At 33.8% G+C, this 9,896-nt stretch overlaps 1 protein-coding gene across 1 annotated transcript; it reads left to right on the forward strand.

The window, feature by feature from the left end:
* The first annotated feature begins 2,089 nt into the window (after positions 1-2,089).
* Positions 2,090-8,788, forward strand: LOC118743517 (ras-like GTP-binding protein Rho1). The gene is made up of 5 exons (XM_036476251.1): positions 2,090-2,326; positions 2,954-3,113; positions 7,282-7,431; positions 7,490-7,570; positions 7,635-8,788. Exons 2-5 carry the CDS (start codon positions 2,958-2,960, stop codon positions 7,824-7,826), a joined length of 579 nt encoding a protein of 192 aa, XP_036332144.1. The 5' UTR covers positions 2,090-2,326; positions 2,954-2,957; the 3' UTR covers positions 7,827-8,788.
* Positions 8,789-9,896: the final 1,108 nt, after the last annotated feature.

Raw genomic sequence — 9,896 nt, forward strand, 5'->3', positions numbered from 1 at the left:
GAGTACTCTTTACACGCATGCATGGAGTAGTCGGGATTTTTGCAGGGTACTTGTTATTATTTTAAATTCATATCGTCGTTTAAAGTACAAAACCGCGTATCGTTATTCTGCAAATCCGCGTAACATACATTGGCTGCCAAAAATTGGATTTGCTCGCTCAAGCTCTTGGCTCAATTCTTATCCATTCGTCTTGAAATATATTAGCCAGAAATGCGATTGCTTTAAAAAGAGAACCATTTTGTAATATGAGTGTTTTTACGCTCTAGAAAATAATTTTTACAACTTCACATACGCGGTTTTGCATTTTGCTGATACGCGGTTTTGCTCTTTAAACGACGATATGCATATTTAAAACAAAACACAATTATGCAAGGTGGTGTTGATGGCGAATGTCAAAATGATGTGTTTGTTGTTAACAAGGCGAATTCATTTTACAACAAACACATCATCTTGACTTTAAGAAGTACCGCGGCGAAAATCTAAATTCGCCATGAACACCACCTTGTATAAATTCGCCTTGGTTTGCAAGAGGAATTCGCGTCCGATTTGACATCAAGCAAGGCGAATGTATACAAGGTTGTGTTAATGGCGAATTTAGATTGTCGCCACGGTACTTCCTAATGTCAAAATGATGTGTTTGTTGTAAACAAGGCGAATTCATATTACACACCATTTTGACCAAGGCGAATTTACACAAGGTGGTGTTGATGGCGAATTTAGATTTTCGCCGCGGTACATCTTAATGTCAGAATGATGTCTTTGTTGTAATATGAGTTCGCCTTGTTTACAACAAACACATAATTTTGCCAATAGGAAGTACCATGGCGAAAATCTAAATTCGCCAGTAACACCACCTTGTATACATTCGCCTTGATTTTGACATTAAGAAGTACCGCGGCGAAAATATAAATTCGCCTGTAGCACCACCTCAAGGCGAATTTATACAAGGAGGTAGCGGTAGAGCAAATACAACAATCCCGTATGTATTTGTATTGCGGGTGTTATGTCAAATCTCAATTCGCCCTAAAGTTTACATGTATTTTGTTTTTGCTTTTGATGGGTGTGCTGTCAAATCAGTAAAAGCAAAAACAAAATATATGGAAGGCGAAGAAACCAGCTAATCTGACAACGCCATCTGGTATAAATTCGTACAACAATGTACATCAAGTTTCGTACGTCAAGTTTCGTACGTCAAGTTTCGTACGTCAAGTTTCGTACGTCAAGTTTCGTACGTCAAGTTTCGTAAATACGGTCAAAATCGGCGCAGCGCATTTTCAAAATAACGAGTTGTCTCTTCTTATAAATTTACCTTCTTTGTCTTTAGAACGTTCCTGATGATATGTTAGCGTATATTTCAAACGAATTCTCTGTTTATTCCGGCTGTGAAATGGGATTATCCGGAATGTATAAAGAAACGCAGCCCTTATAAATTTACCTTCTTTGCTGCGGCCAACATTTAAATGAAATAATTTTTAACAAGTAAATGTCGAAAATTGTTCTATAGGGTAATAATAAAGATTCCGTCATCCTGTTCTGTTTCAAATGTTTTATTTAAAATTAAATCAAAAGTCAAGAATAATCACCCTACATACACGCACAGAAAAAGAAGTATACGTTCTACGTAAATATTTATCCGGGATGGGCCTTGCGCTAGATGAGTTCCTTGGATCTAATTTAACCAATTAAACACACTTTGAAAAAAATCAACCGTGCATAGTAACCTTCGGCGCCATTTTCTTTGAGGTATAATGAGGTTTTCTCATTTTTTCACGTTGTTGAATGCACTCTATTTTAGCAGCTACAAATGTTTTATCTCTTTTGGGGGAAGTTGACGCACTTCGTATTTTTCAATGTTGCCCCACTCTCAGTTTTGCGTACGAAATTAGTCAATTGTCATTGAGGTTGTGTTTTAGGAAATACACTAATATTATTATTAACCATAGAACCGTTAAATATATTCATTCGAATACAGAATTGATTAAAGTTTTAAGATTTAAAATTACATTAAATCGAAAGCATAGTATATTTGTGAATAAGAATTACAATTTTTTTTGCCCCTGTCTAGAATTGATGATAAATTTTTACTAAGTTTGGCATCACTGAATGAACATCGGCTGAGGTCGTCACTTGTATTTTAAAGGCGTTGTTCATCATCATTTTCAAGTGTGAAAAGAAAATTTGATCGGGAAAAAATTGGGAGATATTTAATTTTTGCACAAAACAGAAAGTCTTCGTCGCAAGACCATAAATTGGTGTCATCAAATAAATATTTATTGTCTACAAAGTCGATATTGGCGAGTGTGTGGCAGTAAAATCATCAAATTCTGTAAGTGAAAAATGTGAATAGCAAATAGCAGCAGCGTTGACATCAATGGAAGTGAAAAAGGGGAAAAGATAGAATAAATATTTAGGTGCGGGGGGCGGATATCCGCGAAGAGAAAAAATTCCATGCATAATACTGCGAATGGGTGATGACAGCGACTGCTGAGCTATGGTGATAATGAAATTAATTATTGTGATGTTCGATGCGCTGGCGTTTGCGATGACGTCCGCGGCGATTCCGTCTTATGAAAGGTACTGGCAGCGCAGTTCGCGGCGTCGACTGTCCGGGCACCGATAGGTGGACGAGATTACTTGAAGATGAAGACAGGGGAAGGCGATTTTCGAGTGGGGAATTAAAGGCTCCAAAGTGTGCTGACGAGATGAAACTTATTTTAATATTACGATAAGATGCATACATACATCCATATGTATGGATATGTATCTATATATGTAGATTTTTTTTTATTTTTAGTTATCTACACAATTTCGTGAAAAATATTTACGGTGCCAAAACATCCGCTTAAGGGGGATTGGATAAAATTGTAAAAATTGTTTCCAACTGTTGCATTTTAACACATCCATGAATAAAACTCAGGGAAAGTAAATAATTTTGGATTGTTACTCTTTACAGATCAATGACGACGATTCGGAAAAAATTGGTTATTGTAGGCGATGGAGCTTGTGGTAAAACATGCCTTCTGATTGTCTTCAGTAAAGATCAGTTCCCAGAGGTATACGTTCCAACTGTTTTTGAAAATTACGTTGCGGACATCGAAGTCGATGGCAAACAAGTAAGTTACCAAAAATATAAACAAATCTTGCCTAATTTGAGTTTTAGATCCTTAAAATTTCTTTCTAATATTATTTAGCAAAACTAATTTCGTTGTTTTTATCGATTTCTTTTTAAAAATCCCGTTAGGCTAACAATTAATGTAGTTTGCACTTGTATGACGAAAAGAAATTTTGATCATGTAAATTACTCTCTTTGCAAATCATAATTAACTCGTCAAAAAAAGCTCTTTTAGCATTGAGACATTTGCTATGAGTCAGCCCAATGCAAACTTTTACAAAATAATCTCACTGTTATTATTTGACGATTAATACTCAAAATTTTGTAAACGTTAATGGTCGGATAGGGTTTATTTTGATTGCAATGCATAATTTCCACGGAATTAGCGACATATGTACATATGTGTGTACAAGCACAAATATATACAGGTGTAACGTATGTATACTGGCTATAATTGTTTTCCGCTCCATCAGGACTGGCAAAATGCGACTGATACGGGATGGCTCCGGGATCAATCACAAAGGAACAGGCGACTAATACCACTTTTGATATATCTTCATATGGAATGAACTGGTACCTTTTGTCCGAGCATGTCGCTCAAAGAGACTTAACTTAGTTTAGCCATTTTTTGGAATTAGTGATATTCACCATCTAGGCTAAGCCCAAAAATTGGACTTCCAAATTAAAGTTGAGTAGGAGAAACCATTATTGTTCATATTTACCAATGTACCCGGCGAACTTCGTTTCGCCCAAAGTTTTTTAAGTTCAGTTTTTTGTTAGAACATTTTGGTACAACACTTTCACCAACTATTCACTTAATGACTTCTAGTGGGACATTTATATGCTCTGATTATGGTTTTGTGTTTGTCGGAAAGCATATTGCCATTTTAAATAACTTAATCAAAGTGTTGTGTCCCTGACGAACCTCTTGCAATTTTGCAATGGTTTGGCGTTTAATCGCATAACAGCGATCGATTTCGATATTAGAGTTCTCAACGAAATGAATTGATTTAAGTTGTTAAGGTGCATGTTCCTCCTGAGGTCGTCCTGCATTAACTTGGGCGCGTTGCTGAGGTTTTTGATTTGCACTGCTAATCGCCAATCTTTGTAAATTGCGGTTGCGTGAGGCAATGTTTCATAATTTAATCGACGAATGGTTTACGAACACTGAAAGTCCAATGTTGAAAAATTCAAATTATCTTCGAGGCAATCGAATCATTTTCGCAAAAGAAATGTACGCGCCATATATTCTCATTTATTCTTGTCGTGAGTTTCGCCCGAAATTTTTTCATCCGCCCGTTACGAAAAGTAAAAAGTGAACCGGTTCGAGCAAAATGAAACTCAGGATAGGGCTGATTTTTGTATTTTTAAACAAAAATCCATCATACATTTTTCAAATCCGAAACCTGTAAATGAAACCGGAAATAATTTGCAGCGCACTGTAACATAACTTTTAGTTGAAAGTAAAAAATCGACTGGTGTGAACGGGCTTTCAACTAATCGCTTTCAATGAAGTTGGGGTGCAGCCAACTTTTGATTCAACTAATCGCCTCTAAAATTGCCTGAAAAATCGCCTCCTGCGAACACCGTAATAGACCAATCCACTCTAGAGCTATGCTCGGTATTGCGTAAGCAACTTTGTTTAATACATATTTATAGATATACATTTTTAAATAGTTGGCACCCTCTTCAAAATTATTACTTCCGGTTAGGAGTGCATTTAAATGCCTTTCATTCATTGAATGTGTTGTAATATTTTAGTCGATTATTTAAGTCCCAAAAATTTTTAGCGGTTGGCAACCCCATTAAAAATGTTTGTTTTTACCTCAAGCAATGAGGCTGTCCTTCAAAAGGGTGTTTAATTCATTCAATTGAATGAAGTGTTATGGAAGATCTGGCGCTCTATTGACCTGATACAGTGCTCTCAGCTTTTTAAAATCCCTTTTTTTATAAATAACTTAATTTGAACAACTTGACTATTTTTCGCATGTACGTGAACTTCTCCCCTTCAAAATGAGATATCATTCATTAAATTCGATAAAACAATAAAAGAGATATACGTTTGTTAAAAGAAAAAAACTTGTTAGAGGTAAGTATATAGAAGATAGAAGAAGATACCCGAAAGGGTAGGAAAACCCAGTAGGTAGTCGTTTTTAGAAAATAAAAAAGTACATATGTACTTACAGAAGTGGTTAGAGGTGCGTGCTACCACTCCGTAGGGCCTGGTGGCGAACCTCCGAGTCAGATTAGTCGCGACTAATTAATGCACCATGTATCTCATCGGGACTAATTCCGGAACACACTTTTTATAGATGTGTTACATACACACCTATGTTCAAAATAATAAAAACTGTTGACCAGCTTCGACAATTTTTCTTTTGTTTGTTTAATGTTCATTAATTTTTAATAAAAGTATTGCTATCTAAAAAACCATATTAATCCAAGTTTCAAACTTTGTACAAAACTACTAAAAATTCAACAAATATTCAAACTTTTTAATTGTGGTTTCTAAAAAGATTGTTCCATCGTACAGCTTCCTAAGTGAAAACAACATCCCCTGTTTTTTGCCATTTGGTGTTATCTTTTGCAATTTCTTCTTTTTCTGTTACAATTTCATCCATTTCTATCACAATTTATTCCAAATACACCAGTTCACTGAACCAAAAACACCAACACAGTTAACTACAGACTTCTGTACTGAAAATCTGTAGTTAACTGCCGATTCTGAGTTAACTAAGCATTAACCAAAGTCAGAAAAAAAGGTAAGAAGAGTTACGTTACTTGAGAGTTGAGCGAATTTTATCAGTTATCAAAGTCACAGAGTTAACTTGGATGCCAGTCAAAATCATCCCTGCGACGAAGAAAAGAATTTCTATCTGGCGGGGCCTCTACAGAACTGTACGATGGATTGTTGGTATGCAGTTTAATAGCCAATTCAAATTTACTTCAATGAATTGCAATTGTGAACTTGCTGAAAATCCCGTCGTGTATGTTTGAATTTTTTTTTTATATGGAAGGAAATGCGTACAGCACCAGCAAAAAAATTCAAGATCAACTGCATTTTTTAGCACTTTAATGCACTTAAATTTAATTGGCTATAAACTGCACACCAATTTTTTTCAGGAATTTTTAATTATAGTTTGAAATTTTGATGAAAATTGGTTAAATTTTTCTAAATTTCGTACAGAAAGTTTCAAATTTGATTCTGTCAGTTAATGAGCTACACTTTTATAAAAAAAAATATGAACATTAAACAAGTAAAAGAAGAATAGTCGAAATTGGTCAGAATGTCGCGTTGCTATTATTTTAACCATAGGTTAATGTATCTATTTATTTATGTATGTATATACATATATATCTTTGGCATATTGATAAAAAAAAAATGTAGGGGATTAAAAGGGTTTGATTTTCGATTAAGCGCATTCTCCAAGTGTATGTCTGCCATTAAAAACAGCATCTCACAAAAATACATTCGACGTTCGGAATAGGCGTAAAACTGTAGGTCCATCTCCTTTGTGTGACAACATCAAGGCGCACGCCACAAATCGGAGAAGCTCGGCCAAACACTAACCTATTATTATTTGGTTAAAAAAACGTTCCCTTCCAAAACTTTTATTTTACTGAACTTCATTAAAACGACATCATAAACTATACCTATGGCTAACTAATTATTAATACATTAGGCTGTTCAGGATCTTGTGCATATGCTCTTGCATTTCCATATTCGTTGTATTTGTAAATTCACAACAATAAAATTCACACGGTTGCCATGGTAGCCAGCATGAACTTTGCAAATGCAATTCCAACTGCAAATCCCAGACCATTCCCACAACATTCTGAACAGCCCTATTTTTTGAGAACCCACCGGAATGTTTCTGCAACCTGCGATTAGGAACCCAACCTGTGAAAAGCAATTTTTACCGGTATACATACATATATATACAGTGGTGGAAGAAATAATAGAAACTTTTTACTTTGACCAGTTTTGGCTATATTACTTTGTTTATTCGATGTTTAATGTTTTTGTATAAAAGTCTAGCGCAATATATAACACACACTATATAAATCCATACTTCAAAGTTTGTACAACAATTATGAAAATTCAACAAATTTTAACAAAATCCCACAAAAATTTCAAACCTAAAATGTTCGCCTTTTTCTATTTTTAGGTTGAGCTAGCATTATGGGATACGGCCGGCCAAGAAGATTATGACAGACTACGACCACTGAGTTACCCGGATACGGATGTTATTCTTATGTGTTTTTCAGTGGATTCGCCCGATTCATTAGAGAATATTCCTGAAAAATGGACTCCTGAGGTTAGTCTCATTCCACAAATTAAAAAGCATTACGCTAAAAATGTATTTTTAATTATAGGTGAAACATTTTTGTCCAAATGTTCCGATAATTTTGGTAGGCAATAAAAAGGATTTACGAAATGATCCCAACACTATTCGAGTAAGTTTAAAACGATGAGAATACTTTTCCCCAAAAAATAACTTATAAATAAATAATTTTAAAGGATCTTGCAAAAATGAAACAGGAGCCAGTTAAGCCTCAAGAGGGTCGCGCAATGGCTGAGAAAATTAATGCCTTCGCCTATTTAGAATGTTCAGCCAAGTCTAAAGAAGGTGTACGAGATGTGTTTGAAACGGCTACTAGAGCTGCACTACAAGTCAAGAAGAGGAAGAAGACCAAATGCCTTTTGCTCTAAAAGAGCAAGTCTACAATTTACATACGCTACATGCAAAACAAAAACAAAAAACACACTCCCAATATTTTGTTTCCTCTTTTTATAACGGGCATCATTTCAAACGTGTATTTGATTGGTAATTTCTTAATCATGATTGATTATTAAAAAATAATCTTATTTCATTTGTATTTTATTTAAAGCAAAAAAAAAAATTATATTATATACATGTATTTAAAAAAAAGTTATCCAATAATGAAAAAAAGAATTAATTACTCAAAAAGCGTTCATGAAGAATATTTGAGGACCGCTGATAAATAAAAACGTGACATATGAAAATCAGCTACATATGTAGTAGGCACTAAAAATGGAGTGGTATTAATGGTAGAAAAATCGGAACTGCGACAAAGTTTTTTATGAATCTGCACGCATACACGCACACATGCACAAACACGAGAGTGTAAATGGCAATATGAGGATCAATCGGAAGAAACATCAAACCAAATTTATTTGAGTGTATTAGTGTAGATTTTGTTGAATGTCCCCGTTTTTTTTATTTTTGAAATACGTTAAGAAAAAAGCAAAAAAAAAAGAAATGCAAAAAAAACAATAAAATAAACGACCACCAAAAACAAAATATGTATTTGTGAATTTTGCTACTTTTACTACCGATAATATGATATCTATGATGATGGTCATAATTTTGTAATGTTTAAAGCAAACCTTATAAGAACTAAAATGAAAACATCTACAATTCATTGGAGCACATGCAAGCGCTTGAAAGCAAACATAGGGCAAAACAAGCCACCAATAAGAAGCAAACAGTTCAACCGGGAACCCCAATTTCAAAGCTTAAAAAACATTTACCACAGAATTGATGCATTCTAAATTCAAATCAAACTGTAATGGTATCTATCATATAAATCAAATCATAAGTATTTTATTATTAAAGAAAACGAATAAAAACATAACGAGACTATAAATCAGTTTTAGTGGTGTGTATTTCTTGGAAAAGCGTACAGTTTTTCAAATCTAATTCTATTATCTTTTCAACTTGATGCATTTCACTTCAAATGTAAAATTTTATAATAAAAATAAAATGTAAAACCTAAAAATGCCAAATATAGTTGAATGATTTGAGAGTTGGTTGGGTTACAATGCGGCATGGTACAATCATGATACAAAAAAAAAAGAAGGTAGTTTCAATAAACAACTTTTTGATTAAAAAGGAGCTTTTTGACAATTGCTCAATTCGGAGCGGCGTTACCCTATTTAAGCTTTTTGGTAGAAGGGATTTTATATCCTAAATTTGGGAGTATAAATAAAATAGTTACCTTTAAAAAAAAATAATATCTTTTCTTAAAAACGTTTAAATTTTACATTAAATACGATAACTACTTGCCAAAAGTTTGTTTTTTACATTAATAAAATTTTAGTGAACATATTTTAAAATTTTTTAGTGTCATTATGTCATCTGATTATTTCCCAATGTAGCTAGCCAGAACTATTAATCGCACATCCCTACTTCATACTAATATAAGCATTTTCACTAAAAACTATGTAAAATAAAATCGGGCACCGGTTTTTCAAATTGTAATTTTTCGAATAACACGAAAATCGGTTTTGGAAAAGGGTAAATAATCGAACATCCTAGTATATACGTAGGCTTCTTCTAAACAGTACACTAGAGCTCGTTTTTCCGAGTTGGTCAAGACCAAAGCCACCTCGGATAATTGAAGAAAAGAAAAATAATGTTTGACAAAAGGAAATAGGCATATTTGAGTGGTTCATTAAAATTTTATACATTACATAATATATACATACATATATTACTAGCCGGCCACGGATGAATGTATGCATCTGAATGTACATTTACATATTTGGAGAAAGAAATCATATGTCATGATGTACTTCGTTTATTATATACATAAAAAATCTTGTCTAAATCCGTTCAGTCGCGTGGTTAAAATATCTCGCCTTTCCTTTATATTATTTATATAGAGAGAATTTTAAATAGGTGGCAATCCTCCTCAAAAAACTTAAAGTTTTTGTACATGCGAAGTTCATGCGCTTTCATTTGGTATCCCATTTTTT

The sequence above is a fragment of the Rhagoletis pomonella genome, unplaced genomic scaffold (assembly GCF_013731165.1).
Source record: "Rhagoletis pomonella isolate Grant_MI unplaced genomic scaffold, Rhpom_1.0 Rhpom_scaffold_00007, whole genome shotgun sequence".
NCBI classification, from domain to species: domain Eukaryota; kingdom Metazoa; phylum Arthropoda; class Insecta; order Diptera; family Tephritidae; genus Rhagoletis; species Rhagoletis pomonella.

Bases quoted from the DNA above. Each gene is read 5' to 3' on its own strand.
- LOC118743517 (XM_036476251.1), top strand. From the start codon at position 2,958: ATGACGACGATTCGGAAAAAATTGGTTATTGTAGGCGATGGAGCTTGT. The intron at 3,114-7,281 runs GTAAGTTACCAA...TTCTATTTTTAG, and splicing joins TCGAAGTCGATGGCAAACAA to GTTGAGCTAGCATTATGGGA. The intron at 7,571-7,634 runs GTAAGTTTAAAA...ATAATTTTAAAG, and splicing joins ATGATCCCAACACTATTCGA to GATCTTGCAAAAATGAAACA.